Genomic DNA, 17,564 nt, shown 5'->3' with positions numbered 1-17,564 from the left:
ATGAACATAAGCAATTGACCTCTCAGCAGGTTATTGGTTGAAAGAACCATTGGGCAGCACAGTGGCTAAGTGGTTAGCACGAATATAGGCATAGTTTTTGTGCATATAATCAGGGTGACTTAAAGCTGCTCAAACTTGTTTTTTCATTTTGTCCTATCCTGATCATGTCTGTCTTGATCAACTGTTTATAATAACATTTAGAATGATTTCCACACTTGGCCAGGTATGTTTTGTATTATAAGACATTGGACTTCACATTTTCCATGAAGACTAAACTACTGTATCATTTCATGCAGAACTACTTTTAGTGAATTTGCAGCCAAACATGCCAGAGATCCACGGTTCAAAGCCATTGAAAAAATGAAAGATCGTGAAACCTTATTTAATGAATTCATGATTGCAGCAAGAAAGAAAGAGAAAGAAGATTCCAAAAACAAAGGCGAAAAGGTAAAACTTGGTTACAATTGCCAGACTTGATTGATTTGAGACTTAATTTCCTAAAAAAATATAAATGTAGCGTCTCCTAACAAGTCTTCTCAATATAGTGCTGCTTTTTAGCCTGCAAATCTCAGTTTTAGTATTGTGTTGCATAAACATGAATATTTTTGGTATTGATGATCACAAATTTTTAACTTTCATACAAAATCACAATAGTTATCTAAAGTCAGTAATAAAGCTTAATGGCTGTTTCCTGAAAACTAGTTTGTTTCTGCCAGTAAATATCTATGTATACAGATTGACTATTATAGATGATAGTGTGATCTCACGTTTGGTTCTATATTACAGCATTGCATAGCCCCAAAAATGCATTGTTTTCTAGATTGTGATTTACTGGCCAAAAGCTGGTCTGAGTACTGCAGTTTTACTGACTGCTGCAATAGAAAAAAAATATCTGTTTAAAAAAATAAAATACAAAAAATTAAACATCTAAACCGTTCCTTTCTCCAGTATATCATTGGTAGCATTTCAGTTGCGTGTTTCTGATCTTTTTCACTAAACATACTTATAAGTATAAGTGTATAAATTACTGTTGTATCTGAACAAAAGGTCATGCATGAAAAATGAATGTGCTTAAATGTCACTTAAATTAGAAGTCAGCAGTGGGAAGCACAGATCACCACTGGAAATATTTAAATCTACAGCAAGTGTCGGCAATTGCAGCCACATTCTGCTACAAGGAGAAAATCTTTCCTAGTTGGAACTGTTATCTTTCGAAAGATTTATAATACGGTCTGGTGAGACAGCCATTAACTTCAATAAAGCATTTTCTTTGTTTACAAAAGCTGCTGGGGAATACTGACATTTTGGTTCAGATTTTGTTTTTCATTGTGTATGAAATAAGGCTGAATGGAGCTGGTGTGGTTTCGTGAAGCTTTTTCTTGGGGTGCCATTACACTAGCACACATTTATCAGAGAAGTCCACATTAGTCTAGGAAACTGTAGACTGTAAACTGTAGCATTAAAGTGTGTTTTTGATGTGAAAATTTACATGTCAATAGTTCAAACCAAATAGTATAAATTCAGTTTAAATTGCTTTAAAAATCAGTTTCATCCCAAAGTTGACCATAAAATGTAATTGGCCAGTTCCTAGTTCAGAGTATAGCTGTATCAACATGTGAGTAAGGTAGAGAAAGGTAGGTGTAGGTCAGGCATGTCAGACTCAAAACCCAAGTTGGGACAAATAATCAAAACATAAGATTGTGTAGTCCGCAAGAAAATTAAAGTCAGTTTTGTAAGGTTTATTAAGAAAAATACGAAAATAAAGTTTAATGTTTTCTTCACGATGCTTGCACTATGCCCGGCATGCTGCTTTTTCTCCTCTTCACTTACCTTTCTATTGCCACTTTCTCTTCTGTGTCTTTATCTTCTGTCTTCTTCTTGTGGCTCCTCCCTGGGTGATCCACACTGCAAATCTCAGGTGTGATGACATCACGCCCACCATTCAGTGTGAAGGGAGGAGGGCACAGGTTGAGAAGTCGGGGATGACAGGCTGGGGGAGCGCCTCTAAGTCAAGCTAATACTATTTATATTGGTAGTTTGCCTTTTAGGCGGACTGAGTTATGTAGTTTGACACAGATAAAAACTCCCAGTGCTACTATACTATTCTTTTAGACTAATCTCAAAATATCTCTCCAAGAGTTGGTGCCACAGTTTTAGATATCCAATGACCAATATGTTTACTACTTGCAAGCAAAATACTACCTGATAGTCTACTGTACACGCGATAAAAATAGTTTGTATGGATCATTTAGTTAGTTTTAACACCTACAAAGTTCCCTTCTCCTTGATTCTTTTTTCGAGCTAACCATGTTTGCAATAATGCTGTGTTAGAGAGAGGGAGACGAAACCCAAATTTTTCCTGTCATAACCCTATTTTTTAATAGATTAATTCACAATATTGGCATTCATATAATGTTCTCTCGTGTTTCTTTGTATTTCTAGGTGAAACTTGACTTCTTTGACTTGTTATCAAGTCACCATTTAGATGCACAGTCTCGTTGGAGCAAAATAAAAGACAAAATAGAGAGTGATCCTCGATACAAGGCTGTAGACAGCTCATCATCCCGGGAAGAACTTTTTAAGCATTACATTGAGAAGATAGTGAAAGTATGTTGGCACTTCCTTGTTCTGACTCTTAACATGATTCACTAATTATTGATGTATTCTGCATTGGCAGGTATATACAGCAGTACTTTCATTTGTCAGATTTTGTTTTTGGCAAAGTTTAAGTTTTTGGTTTATTAAGCAGATGAATACACATTGGGTTTGACAATTTCTAACAATTTCTCCACTTATATGCCACAGTTTAGTTACAAAATAGCATAGCACTTATTTATTAATCATGGTGATATTTTAGTGTGTGCCTATAAATGGAAATCTGAGACTGGAATGGCCCTTTTATGAAACAGCAGAATTGCAGCATTGTGTATCTGCAACTTAATTTAAATTTTATTTTTCTTGTTTGCTCCAACATCTAATTTCTCTTGGAGTCCAAGATGTTTCTAGACCTCGTCCCAGTTTCTTATTTACAACTACATAATGTAAAGAGAGATGGAAAAACGTGAAAGGTTAAAATGATTTGTTTCAGATATGGACATCCTGGAAACTGACATAAAAACTATGCTTTCTAAAGGGCTTATTTGGAGGAGAGAAATAGTTATAGTTCTTAAAACGTAGGTTATTATGCTGTGCTTGTTTGAAATGATGTGAACTCACATTTCTAACCCTAGAATTTAGATACTGAAAAAGAAAAGGAACTTGAGCGGCAAGCCCGGATTGAGGCCAGTTTACGTGAACGAGAGAGGGAAGTGCAGAAAGCACGATCTGAGCAAACCAAGGAGATTGACAGGGAGCGGGAGCAGCACAAGCGAGAAGAAGCAATTCAGAATTTCAAAGCTCTTCTGTCTGATATGGTAATGAATGCACTTATGTGCTGCCTTTTCTGCTTGTGAACCTCTTATTTGAATAGTAATTTATACTGTGATTGTTTCTTATGCCTGTAGTATAGCAACACATTATACAAGGAACATGAAAAGTACATCTTCAAATGTAACAACCTGAAGAATATCTGTATACAACTAAAGGAAATGTCACCACAATCTTATGACTTCTTAATTGTTTTTATTTTTTTTGTTTTTTTAAAGAAAGTCAATCCATTCTGTTTTATTTAAATTTTTTGTTAGGTTCGGTCTTCAGATGTTTCATGGTCTGATACCAGAAGGACGCTAAGAAAAGATCACAGGTGGGAGTCTGGCTCACTGTTGGAAAGGGAAGAAAAGGAAAAACTTTTCAATGAACACATTGACGCGCTTACTAAAAAGAAACGTGAACATTTCAGACAACTGCTGGATGAAACATATGCTGTAAGTATCCTCTTTTTTTTTTTTTTTTTTTTTTCTTTTCTTCTCTATAACAATTTACATATAAAAGGTCACAGGTACGAAATGAACATTGATACAAATGCAGTTGGAGAACTAACTTAATTAGTACAAAAATTAATGTTCAATGTGCCATCCCCGAGAGGACAACAAAGACAATAATTAAAAAAATAAATTAAGTGTATCCTTTCTGGCCTCCCTTGCTCCCATCTTGCTCCTCTTCAATCTATATGTAATGCTGCAGCCAGGGGCGGACCTAGACGTAATTTTTTTTTTTTGGGGGGTGGTGGGCATTTTGCATAATCACGCCCCTCCTTCTGATTGGCTGGCCCTGGAAAACTCCGCCCACACGTGATTGGCCCCTCCATCCGTTTTGATTGGTGCCTTGGATCCAAATTTAAAGGACTTGTGCTGCTAGGGGGAGCGATTGCCCCCCCCCCCCCGATCCGCCACTGACTGCAGCTAGACTTATCTTCCCCTCTCATCGCTCTACATCTTTCTCCCCTCTCTGCCATAGCTTACACTGGCTCCCCTTCCTCTACAGAGTTCTCTGCAAGCTCCTCACCATCACGTGCAAGTCCTTCAAGTCCAGTGCTCCCTACATCTCCAACCTTATCTCCATACATACTCTCTCCCGCCTTCTTCGGTCAGACAATGACCGTCATATTTCCTCCCATCTGGTCACTACATCTCACTCCTGTATCCACGATTTCTCCCATGCTGTCCCCCAGCACTAGAATGTTCTCCATCATTCGATCAGACTTTTCTCTAGTCTCTGTAACGTCAAACTATCATTTAAAATCCATCTGTTCTTAAAAGCCTACCAGTCCTCCACTTATTCATTTCACCATGTAGTATATCTCACTCTATCGCATCCTTCGTCTTTCTCTTGCTTCTTGCTCTATAACTATTGCTCACCAGCTACACTGCACACCTCCTTCTTGAGCTCTCTACCCCTTGACTCCACTCCTCCATTGTCTTTGCACCTTTTTCACAGGCTCTAAACCTGTTGATTGTGCCCATGCTATTGGGCACAAGTTTCAGCTTGCGCTGAATATACTCTTGCACCCCATTACCCTTCCGGCCAATCAGTGGCTGTGGTGAGTTGTAGTGTTTGTTCATTGTACGGTTATGCCTTGTTTGTTCACGTGTGGCACCCTGTAAATAAAGATAATATGAACATAACTGAAGACTTTACTGTAGAAAACCAGGAGCAGAAGACCATAGCTACTGGGGGTTGTGAGAAAAATACTTATTAATAACAATAGTTAATATGTACTAGTTGCACGGGTAGCTAGAAACAGCACATATGAAATAAAACATGTTTATACATTTATGGGCAAGTTAGAATTGTTGTATGAGTGCTATGGTCCCCAGATTGTTTTTGGTGGTTTTAAAATTTTTAATTGTGTAGTATTACCAGAGAGAGAATCCTTATAGGCGGAAAAATAAATTCCATAGATTACTGCATTTTTAGATGACAGCTATTTGGAATTTGGCCTCAATGTGTGTGTGTTGTATATATGTGTATATGTGTCTATGTAAATAGATATAGTTATATAGATAAATATAGAGAGAGAGATAAATATAGATAGACAGAGCCCTATGATTGGATCTTGGGGTGTCTGAACATTAGTTATTTGTGCTATTAAAGTAAAAATATCATGCCAATATCTAGAGATAAGGGGCATTCCCCCACCAAATGTGTAGAAATGTCCCTGTGTTAGCAAAATTTCTCTAGCATGTGTCAGATGTTTGGGGGAAAATGTGTTGGAATTTAAAGGGGACCAAATACCATCTGGTATATTTTAAACTTCTTTCCTTTGATAAATAGATTAATTGAGATTTTGTCAATGGGTTGTCGGATAAGCGGCCATCCCTCCAAAGGTATTCCAAACGTTTTGTTCTCACGCTTATTTAATTGATTCTGTGATGTTGGTGTCAGGGGAAGTTATAGTGCCGTATAATAGAGAGAGCGCTCCCCGTCTTCCGGCATGATATATAGAAATCTCTTGATCCCTACTGCCACCCAATGATGTGCATATTTCAAAGTGTGTCCTGTTGGAAATTGGATGTGTTTTCATAACTGAATAAGTGGGGAAGGGTATATTCTGCTAGTCTTAATTACTACTCTAATTTGTCATAAAGTAAGATTGAATGGTCATGGTGGAGTAAACAGAGGCTGGTGTAAGGCTCCCTCGAAGTCACAGATGATGCTAAACCCTTTGTTTTATTAAAAAAAAAAAAATTCTCTATGTCCACCCATTTCATACCTGGGCCAACACATCGTGACTTAATTGAGATGCATGATAGTATTACTCAAAGATAGGAAGAACCATTCCTCCATCTGAAGAGGATTTAGCCAAACATATTTTTTTTTTCTGTTTTAATATAAATTTACATTGAATAGATTGCAAAGCTCTCAAAAACAAGGACAGGACTCAAACTGTTTGAAACAGATGCAACAGCATGAGCAGAACATTAATTTTAATGGCACTGTTCTGCCAAAACATGAAATATAAAGACTCAAAGAATTTAGATGATAATGATCATGTGGTGTAGATGGCATGAAATAATTAATAACCAAGTAACAAATTAATAGGTGTCTCCATAGAAAATCAAAAGTTAAATTCCAATAATTGCATGGTGTGGGAAAGTAGATGAAAAGCTAATGCTTCTGATTTGATAATTTTCTGTTCTGGATCCATAGTTCTCCACTTCCATAAATATATTTGAAGGTAAAATTTGAGTGGATATGAGACAATAATACATAGTCTGCAAATAATTATATCTATTATTTTTAGTATTAATCTGTACTACCTTTATATCTGCTTTCAGTACATAGAGCATATATATTAAAGGAGCTAGGGCACAACTTTGTCTAGTACCATTGCTCAAACTGAAGCTAGATGTACTAAGCCCATTGGTCAGAACTGTGGATGGAAAATTTTGATATCAAAGCTTGGTTAGCCTGTAATTTTTTTTTACATAAAGTCAATTGTTTTTCAGGGTCATGAAGCATGAAAGGCCATTGTAACCTGTAAAGGCTTTTTCAGCATCTAGTGCTGATATTACTTAGGGAAGTTCTAGTTTTTTTTGGGGGGGGGGGGGGGTTGTTTTTTATTTGAGAAATGACACCTCCCACCCTGTATATCATGGTTAAAGACCTGAATCATTTGCAGGGTTAGATTTTCAGTAATGATTTTGCAAACAACAAAAAGCCATCAGGGTCGGGAGCTTAGACAGTTTTTGAGATTTAATCGACTATTTTATCTCTACTTCTGTTATGTCCGGATTATAGACTGCTCTATTTTTAGGAGTTTACAGGTTTCTAAATGTTTGCTTGAGTGTAAAGCAGTATTTCCACTAGTCCCCTTCATCTTTTTAAAAACGGTGTCTGAGTGCTGCATATAAAGCGGAGTATTTTTGTTTTGTCTGTATCCTGGATTATCCCCAACTTCAGAGTTTTTTGACCTCTTGCATAAAGTTAGCATGGTCATAATTTTGTTACATAACTCAATATTGCAATAAGTCAAGGTTTCACTTTTCAAGACCACATCCCCCAAGCAGTGAGATTTCTAGCATCAGATTGTTATTTTTTTAAGATATTTTAACATGTGTTTTTCTTTATAGTTTAACAATTCTTCTAAACACGGAACATTGTCTGTTTTCAGATTACTTTAACATCAACTTGGAAAGAAGTAAAGAAAATAATTAAAGAAGATCCTCGGTTCATTAAGTTTTCTTCTAGTGACAGGGTGAGCAATTTATTTTACTAATTTATAACTTGATATAATTTTTTTGTCTCAAGCCTATGCAGTCATTCAAATGGACCCTTTCACAACTGAAGAGTTACATTTTCATATACAAAATGAGACCAATGACCTTGTATCTTGCGTTGTATATCATTTTAGTTTCTCTTCCATCCCCAGAACTATAAGTGAATTTATTGCTTTCCAGCAAAGCCCCAGGCTTGAACTATTTTAGATTTCCAGTGGCATCGGCCTACATTCTGAGTACTTGTCTTGTATTCAGAGGTGTTTTCATTTAACAAGTAATAAAGTAGTACTTGAGAAATCTGTTTGTTGGAATACATATTGAACAAAGTTGTTTTTTTTTGTGTCTGTTTCTGTACCAAAGTGATTATAGAGGTTTTTCTAAATTTGTCCTTTAAATTTAATCCTTTGTGGTCACAGAAAAGACAACGGGAATTTGAAGAATATATCAGAGATAAACACATCACTGCCAAAGCTGACTTCAGGACACTCTTGAAGGAAACAAAATTTATCACGTACAGGTTTGTGATGGTACAGATGTATATTGTTTAATAGCCATCAGTTTGAGTTGATAGATGCCTTCTGTCCTAGATGTACTTTCCATTATATTCCTATTAAAACAAAACCTTTTTAAGCTTATTACTTTATATTGCATTATTTACTATATATAAGTTGGACTCTTAAGTCTGTCTGATGAAGGTCAGGAGCATAAAATTGTATGAAGTTTTTCTGCTTGGTTTACTAAAGATTTTAGTTTGTATAACAGTCTTTAACCTTTCCCATTACAGATCCAAAAAATTAGTTCAAGAATCTGACCAGCATCTGAAGGACGTTGAGAAGATTTTGCAGAATGACAAACGCTATCTAGTACTTGACTGCATTCCCGAGGAGAGGCGTAAACTTATTGTATCCTATGTAGATGATCTTGACCGTCGTGGCCCCCCACCTCCACCAACCGCCTCAGAGCCTGCACGAAGATCTACAAAATAAAGGGATGTTTCAGAGACAAGTGTATGTCCATTCATAACAGTTGCATGAGCCACCTGCAAGGTTTATATCTGGTCATTCTACTGAAACCAACTACTAAGTCAGCAAAAAGAAAATAAACTTCATGAACTAAAGGAGAAAAAAAAGTGAAGAGCAGTTGCGGCATTTATGCTACATAATGGTTATCTGTACAACACTCTAGAAATGTAACCTAGTGTTTATGTATCACAGCTGTCATATTTGCTTGATTAGCATCTCAAATCTGTCATGTCATTAACCAATGCCTGGCTTCTTCAGGTCCGTTTTTCTTAAAATTGTAGTGTGACTCCAGACACGCACAGTATTTTTATTGCATCATAATTTCCCAGCAAGACCAATTTGAAAATATTTTGAGACATTTCATACCAGCCAGGGGATTGACAATACATTGCTGGCATCCCAACAATGGAGCTCTTCGGTTGGTTCTTTATAGGGTTTTTTTTTTCTTCTCCAGAAAATGTCAACAACTTTACACTTTAGAATGAGGCCTTCATCTGTTGCTAAAAACAGATTTGGTAGTAAGCTTTGTTGTATAAATGTTCTTTACTTTGTTTTTCTTCATTTTTTTTTCTTAAAACCATGGTCTGACCTTCATTTTTTTGCAATAGATGGGGGAATTACTCGTCAAAGTAATTCTTGTAAAACTGTTTGCTCACGTTAAACTTGTCTAAAGTTTAATTTTGAAACAATGGATTTGCTCAGTTTAATGTATTTGAAGTACAATAAACCTTTTTTATATATATGGATTGTAAATGCTTGTATGAATGTAGTCATTATCTCCAGTTAAGATTTGCTAAAGTACTAGATTACTTTTTAGAATTTAAAGAGAAAAACACATTACAAAAAAAAAAAAAATTCTTCTTTGTTGGAGGATTACTAGCTCGACTGGAATTTTTATGTGAATTTGACACAAGTGTTGTGTTGCTGGAAAATGTTTTCAGCAGAACTTGGTTTGTTTAAAAAAGATGGATGCCCTTGGCTAAACCAAATTTTCTCATTCATTCCATTTGAGGGACACTACTCACCTTGGTGTATAGAGTGCTGTGCCAGGACTGAAGCAAAAAAATAATTTGTCTGGCCTGCTCCCTCCCCTGCATGCCCTCTGTATGGAGGTTATTCAGTTTTTATTTTAGTGCCCACTTAGTATGGCATCATTTAAAGAGTTTGTTTTATTTGTTTCTATGTTTATTAAAAGGCTGATTTCAGGGACCCGATAACCCCAACTGACAGGTCACATTACACCATGCCGAAGTCTGGGAAGCTGGGGCTATGACATAGATGTCACTCTGCCAGGGAAAAGACAGACTATTGGCGGTGAGCCAGGAGAATCGGTGCTGCACAACGCTTAAGGTATTGTATGGCAATTGGGGAATTGCAGAGGCATTTCCACATATGACTGATGACAGTTAAATGCCTCCCTCTTTGAAAAGGCGGGCTTTTACTTAGAACTGTCATTTCTTCAGACTGCTCACATCTGCGTTATCGGTTATACACTGGCTTTGCATGTGAATCTTCCTTTTTAATATGTGTGATCTGAGTGTGTGACTATTTGTATACTTTAACGCTTGGGTAATTAAAGCAGTGGAAAAATAGTCTAGCCAACTTGGTGACTGTATACAATCTGGGAGGCCTAGATATGAATTGACACAATTAGCAGACCAAGAAGCATCAAGGTATTTGGTTGAAGTGGACAAGATAATCTCTCAAGCTAGAGGAGGGAAGGGTTAATTACTTCACGTTAATTACCCAGAGGCAGAAAATTCTAATCCTTTCACTACATGAGTAGATCGGGACGGACTTCCATCAGGGTTCAATCTTTTGCCCCACATGGGAATTCTGAAAGTAAGCAGGCTTGGACGGGCAGACTTCCAGGTTCCAAGCCAGCTTAAAAACAAACTCTCTTGACTACCCTATTCCCCACCCAAAAAGTTACATGGTGGGAGCCCGTCTCCTGCTCTTTCAGGACCAGTGATCACATTACCAGGTCAGGGCACTACCCTTTGGTCTGGCTACGGCACCAAGGGTTTTTGCAAAAGTTATGGCGGTCATGGCAGCTAGTTTAAGAAAAAATGTAGTGACTGTTATAACGTACTTGGACAATCTCCTGATAAAGGCAAGCTCTGCCTCTTCTCATAACCCGTTTGAGCTTGACAGAAGAAACACTGGAGTTGCACGGCTGGGTAAAAAAACATCTAAATTCCAGTCTTGTCGCAGCCCAATACATGATTTTTCTGATTCTTCTCTTCGACTCCAGGTGTCACTGTTTTTACCAGAGGAGAGGGTTCAGTAAAGGTATTGTTGTCCCTCAAGCAAGTATTCATTCTCCATTGCTGATGGGAGAATATCTTGTTTTGAAGCCATGCATTTTGCATGCTTCCACACCAGGGCATTCCAGAACGAGATTCTAGCCAGGTGGTCAAGGCCCAATTCTCAATTGGCAACACAGTTTTTCAAACTTGCCACAAACATGTCAGTCCCTTCTGTGGTGGCTGATGAAAAAAAAATCTCAACCAGGGCTGACTCTTCTCTGTATGGGACGGGACCGTTGTGACAACTAAGTTTCCAATGATGGAGAACTGAAACACTAAACCTTCGTCTTCATGGGCTTTGGTCCAAAGAGGAAGAAAAGCTACACTAAGGGCAGTTCTCAATCCTATTGAGGACTCTGTCACTTTTGAGGTACAGACCGATCAAATTCAGTTGCACAATGCTACGGCTGTAACATATATAAATCATCAAGGAGGGACTAGAAGTCCTCAACCCGATGAGGGAGGCAGACAAGATTATGCACTGGGTGGAACGACATGTCCCAGAGATCGCTGCGGTCTTCATCCCAGGGGTGAAAAATTGGAATGTTAAGCTTTTGAGTGCATGAAATCAATCTCTGGGAATAGTCTATCTGAAGGGTTCAACCAGATTTTGGAAAGGTAGGGTCAGCTGGAGATTCACACAATGGCCTCTTGACTGAATAGCAAGGTAGCTCGGTACTGCGTAAGATCCATTGATCCACAAGCATTTCTAGTGAATGCTATGACTGTCCCCTGGCAGTATCGGCTAGTGTATCTTTTCCCTCCGAGTCTTATGTTTTATCTGGTACTGAAGCAGGCCAAAAGAGGGTGGATACCAATAATTGTAGTGGCACCACCTGGCCGAGAAGAGCATGGTACGCCAATCTTCTAAGCATGGTTACAGAACTACCATGGAGGCTACATCTCAGAACATCTTCTAAGCCAGTAACCATTTTGCCATAAGGACCTAGCTTGGCTGGCTTTGATAGCATGGCGGTTGAGGCCATGATTCTGCATAAAAAGGGTCTTTCTCGGTCATCCTTTGGGGGACACCAGGGACATTGGGGTATAGAGTAGGACAGGAAGAACTGGCACTTTAAACTTCTGTTTAACTAAGCCCTAGCTCCTCCCCCTCTATACCCCACTTCCTGTCTCAGCCTCAATTTAGTTTAAGTGCCCGGCGAACGGGCTGCGTCTGGGCTGATTAGCAGCCCACTCCTGTAATTTGTAATCTGTTTAGCTTTGTTTTTTATTTTTTTTTCTCCCTGCCTGTCAGCCGCAACTTGAGAAGCTAAGATGCGGCTGTCAATACCGCTTTCCCGCACTTGCCGGCTCTAATGGAAGGTGTTCGCATCGGTGGACCAGTGCAGCAGTTTCCCCCGTTTTGGCCTGTAGATTTTAATATTACAAAAAACAAAATCCTGCGGCTCATAGGCTTACTAGCCAGGGGTGACAGACGCAGGAGGTGGCTGTTTGCAGTGCGCTGTCTGAAGGGGGGGAATTGGAGGTACCGTGGAGGTGCCTCTTTTGCCAGCCCCCCTCACCCTACGTTCTCATGCCCTCCTAGGAGCTGGACACAGTCGCCGCAGGCTCTGTCTGTCCGTCCAGTTCGGAAAGCCAGCAGATTGCAGACACTGTGTGAGGAGGGATGGCAGCAGGTAAGTGAAACCCTCTCCCAGCACAGTGCTTGGAGAGGGGGAGTAGAAAATCGTAGTTTGTCCCCTAAATCAGGCTGCTTCTTACTAGGAGCAGTCATTTAAAAAAGAAAAAAAAAAAAAAGAATATTTCTCTTTCAGTCTGGGGGACACTGCTTACCATGGGGTTGTGGAGGGGAGCATGGGAGTTGGCACCTAGCTAGTTAATTTCCAGCACTGCTGACAGACCCCTCCCCTCTATAACTCTCCCCCCCTCTCTCCGGACCGCTGTCACTCTTGGGGCCTCACCGATAACCGACGCTGCCATTGCAGGCATGGAGGGCCGGTTATCGGAATGAAAAGAATGCCGGCGGCCATTTTAAATTCCGCGGAGGAGAGAAAACGAAAGGGGGCCATACCAAGATCCCCCCTCATACATAGGAGGGGGCATCGGGGTGAAAATCCTCAATTGAGGTCTCCACTACTCTGCCATGTATTTGGTTTTTTTTCTCCTCCCCGCTAATGGGGCAGGAAAAGCACTACAGAGAGCAGCATTATCTGAGGGGGGGGGGGGAGCTAAGATATAGAGCTCCCCTGCCCTCCAGGGAAAATTGGACTAGCCCGGCCTTTTGGCGCCAAATAAAAGCCTGGGAAAGGACGCAGGGCAGAGGGAGCAGGCACCCAGGCACGACTATTGGACTTCTCCCCTGTTTGGCCTGTGGCTAAGTATCTGATTTATTTAAACATATATTATTGTATTGCTGACTGCAAAGTGGGCTAGTGGGAGTTATATTATAGTTCTCCCACTTGCCAAGTTATTTTATTGTGGTTTAATAAATTACAAATACAACTTTTATGTCAGATTAGTTGATTACTTGTTTCTTTTTTCTTTTTCATATTTTCTCTGCTGTCTCTCGCTCTCTAACAGCTAAATTTAAGTCTGTGTGTTTAGTGTGCCTTCCTTTATAAAATGACAGATAAAGGAAAGGGCCCTAAAGTAAAGTATTTCACATGTTCAAAATGTAATGCAAAATTACCTAGTGGGCAGAAGGACCCGTTGGCACTATGTTCTGTCTGCGATGCAGGGGGTTCCCCTACGCAATCCCAGCTTGTTACAGCCCCACTGACGGAGGAACCGGCCTGGGTGGCCTCCCTGACAGTCGGTTTCCTCTTTAGCACAGATGGTGTCACAGTCCAATCAGTTGATGTCTAGGCAGCCGCGGTGGCTAATAATGCTAGTACGCCTTTGGGCCTCCCTGCTGCCACAGGTTCTATTGAAGCGTCTATGCCAGGACCTTCTTCATTGCTTACAGACCAGGCCCCTGTTCCCACAGAACCGGCATGGTCCGCAGCATTCATACAGGGTTTGGATACACTAAACCAGTTACTTGAATCCCCAAACATCCCGCCTGCTAAAAGGAAGAGGCCTAGATCCACTAATACCCTTATGGTCCTTTCAGACCCGGATGGGGTTTCAGAGGAGGGGGAAATATATTCTGATCCTGACCAGGTGCAACCTTTGGAACAGGAAGAAGACCCTAAAAGCCATTTTATTAATGATTTGGTTTTAGCGGTGAGAAAGGCGTTGGACCTCCCAGAACTGGAGGATCCTACTCCTAGAGACAGAAGTCTCTTTAAGAAGGCCAAAAGGAAGGCTATCCGTTTTCCCCCTTCTGTAGAACTCCGAGATATTGCAGAGGGAGCCTGGAAACAACCTGATAAAAGGTTCTCTGTTCCCAGAAAGTTCCCTTCCCTGTATCCATTACAGGAGGAAGACGTGGTCTGCTGGGAGAGTATTCCTAAGGTAGATATTCCAGTAGCCCGTTTGGCCAGACACACTTTACTACCAGTCCCAGGTTCAGCAACTCTGCAGGATGTCAATGATCACAGGGTGGAATCCCAGCTAAAATCTATATTTGTAGCTGTGGGTTCTTCCTTTAGACCCACATTTGCTTCAGCTTGGGTTGCTAGAGCCATGGAAACATGGGCAGACCAACTGGCAGAGGCCTTACAGGACTCGGATTTACTTCCCCTGGCTTTGCATCTGAAAGGCATCGGGGGTACCTTTATGAGGCGGCTCAGAACACAGCGCCTGTGTCCTCCTCTATTCAGGCTGCATCCATTTCAGCAAGAAGAATGTTATGGCTGAAATCCTGGGAAGGAGACTTGGAATCAAAAAAGTCTGTTGAATCCATTCCTTTTTCAGCAGCAGGTTTGTTCGGGCCGGAATTGGATACTATGATTTCCCAGGCAACAGGGGGCAAAAGCACTTATTTTCCGGTATTCTCAGGTAGGGGCAGGACTCCTCGGATCAGCTCCTTTCGTCAGCCCTTTAGAGGGAACTCCTGGCCTAGAGGACAGTCATTTAGATGTAGACAACCAAATGCTCGAGGCTCCTCTGTCAGGGGTAGATCCTCGTTTGCGGCTAGGCGCCAGGCCTCTAGGACACAGGAGAAGCCTGCGTCCTGACGACCACTCTACTGAGGTGGCGGGGGGAAGGGGAGACGTCTGTCTCTGCTCAGGAACAGTGGGCAGCGTCATCCCAAGACACTTGGATTCGGGGTATTATAGCAAGGGGGTACATGATAGACCTGCTGGGTCCGGTACCACATTGTTTCTTTGTAACACCGCTACCCCGAGAGCGATCAAGAAGTCAGGCAATACAGGTTTGTGTCGCCTCTCTTCTTTCACAAAGAGTCATCTGCAGCCTAAGATTCACAGTGGGGTCCTCCCATTATCAGAGAGGTTGGGGGGGCGGTAATCTTGCACCTCCGGCTCCGGGGACCTTGGTCGGTTCAGGAATCCGCCTTACCAATAAATGTGTTAGCCCTTCGGGGGGCCCAGTCCCTCCTTTAGGGCCACCCTGTCAGAATTCAGTCCGACAATGCCACGGCTGTGGCATATGTCAACAGGCAGGGAGGAACCAGGAGTGCAGCCGCAATGAAAATTGCAGCTCAAATTTTTTGTTGGACAGAACAGTATGTTCCGGAAATTTCGGCAGTATTCATTCCAAGAATAAGGAATTGGGAGGCCGACTACCTAAGTCGAAATCAAATGATGCCGGGGGAGTGGTCACTCCATCCGGAAGTATTTCAGTCTCTAGTTCAGAGGTGGGGTCTTCCGGATATAGATCTCATGGCCTCCAGACACAACAAGAAGGTTCACAGGTTTTGCGCAAGAGATTCCTTAGTGGTGGCAGTGGACGTAATGACGAGGTCATGGGAGCTCAGGTTGGGATACCTGTTTCCTTCGATTCCCACGCTTCCTCGCGTGCTCAGACGAGTAAGGCAAGGGGGTCTCCTGATAATACTAATAGCTCCCTCTATGGTGATAGGATAAGGATTTCGTCTTCTGTCACGAGGCGACCTCCTTCAAGGTCCCTTCCGTCACCAGAATTTACCTCCGCTCAGTTTAACGGCATGGCTGTTGAAGCCAGCTTCTGGAGGGCTAGGGGTTTTTCCTCCAGTGTAGTTAACACTATGATGCAAGTTCGAAAACCAGTTATGGCTCGCATCTATCAGCGGATTTGGAGAGCCTATATCAGATGGTGTGAAAATAGGTCATATCACACGTCTTCCTTCCATCTCCCTCGCTTATTGGCTTTTCTTCAGCGTGGGCTGGAAGCAGGTCTTCGTTTAGGTTCCCTAAAGGTTCAGGTATCGGCACTGTCAGTCTTTTTTCATCTGAAATTAGCGGATTTACCAGATATTAAGACTTTTCTTCAGGCAATCTTACATATTCAACCTCCCTATGTTCCACCTACAGCACCATGGGATCTTAACCTGGTACTGGACATGCTTAAAGGGCCTCCCTTTGAACCTTTACCTGAGGCAGATTTTAGGTGTTTGACCTGGAAGGTTGTTTTTATTTTTGGCAATTGCATCGGCATGTAGGGTATCGGAATTGGGAGCTCTGTCTTTCCGGGAACCATATCTGGTTTTTCATGAGGACAGAGTGGTTTTGAGAACACTCCCCTCTTTTGTTCCAAAAGTGGTGTCCTCCTTCCATTTGAACCAGGAAATTGTAGTTCCAGTTTTTTCATCTACTTCTCACTCTGATCGGCAGTCTATGAAAAAGTTAGATGTGATCAGGGCTCTCCGTATTTATGTCAAAAGAACATCTCAAATTAGACAAACCGATTCTCTGTTTGTCCTATATGATTCTAACAAAAGAGGCTGGCCAGCCTCTAAACAGTCCATTGCAAGATGGATTACGGCAACTATTAGGCAGGCTTATATAACAGCTAACCTGCCTGTGCCGGAGAGACTTACGGCCCATTCCACCAGATCGGTAGGGGCGTCATGGGCAGCAAGAAATGGGGCTTCTGCTGACCAGCTTTGCAGGGCAGCCAGCTCGTCTTCTGTCCACACATTTACCAAATTGTATCAATTTAATGTACCGTATATACTCGAGTATAAGTCGACCCGAATATAAGCCGAGGCACCTAATTTTACCACATAAAACTGGGAAAATTATTATTGACTCGAGTATAAGCCTAGGTTGGAAAACAGCGCTAATTTAACCACAAAAACCTAAATAAAAATGATAGGTTCCATCTATGAAATCATTTTTAGCTAAACCATAAATAACAGTACATGACAACATTCATAAATGATTATAAAATCATTGGGTACAACCTAACCTAAATAAATGAAAGATAATGTACGCAATACCCTAGGGTGCTCTTTTGTGATGTAAATTGATGGGTTTGTAAAAAACTGAAAAGTACAGTTTTGACAGGTGGCATCCCTGTATATATGAGAGAGAGTTGTAAAATGAAGTACAGTTTTCACAGGTGTAATTTTTTAATTTACATCTGTATTGGAAAGGTGTTTTAGGTTAAAAAAAAAAAGGAGAGAGAGAGAGAATATTTCAGCTGGATTACACACATGCTGCAGAGACATATCAAGTGCATACCTGCCTTGTATCTGGTTTTAAATGTCAGATTAACGAAAACGCAAT

The 17,564-nt window shown here is 40.8% G+C and overlaps 1 protein-coding gene across 9 annotated transcripts in view; it reads left to right on the top strand.

Moving 5' to 3' along the window:
* The window catches only part of TCERG1 (transcription elongation regulator 1), a 39,003-nt gene extending 29,581 nt beyond the window's left edge, over positions 1–9,422 (top strand). For 8 of the 9 annotated variants that reach the window (XM_075209668.1, XM_075209667.1, XM_075209666.1 and 5 more), the window contains 7 exons: positions 297–447; positions 2,443–2,607; positions 3,231–3,413; positions 3,684–3,863; positions 7,553–7,636; positions 8,075–8,175; positions 8,443–9,422. In XM_075209668.1, the coding sequence (XP_075065769.1) occupies positions 297–447; positions 2,443–2,607; positions 3,231–3,413; positions 3,684–3,863; positions 7,553–7,636; positions 8,075–8,175; positions 8,443–8,644 (1,066 nt within the window). In that variant the 3' untranslated portion in view covers positions 8,645–9,422. Of the gene's footprint in view, positions 1–296; positions 448–2,442; positions 2,608–3,230; positions 3,414–3,683; positions 3,864–5,712; positions 7,637–8,074; positions 8,176–8,442 lie in introns of those variants that run through there. The other variant, XM_075209670.1, reaches the window with a different exon arrangement.
* The last annotated feature ends 8,142 nt before the right edge of the window (positions 9,423–17,564 follow it).

This window comes from Mixophyes fleayi, chromosome 4, assembly GCF_038048845.1.
Source record: "Mixophyes fleayi isolate aMixFle1 chromosome 4, aMixFle1.hap1, whole genome shotgun sequence".
In the NCBI taxonomy this organism is placed as follows: domain Eukaryota; kingdom Metazoa; phylum Chordata; class Amphibia; order Anura; family Limnodynastidae; genus Mixophyes; species Mixophyes fleayi.
The sequence above is the reverse complement of the archived record's forward strand: the minus strand, read 5'-3'. Positions and strand labels throughout refer to the sequence as shown.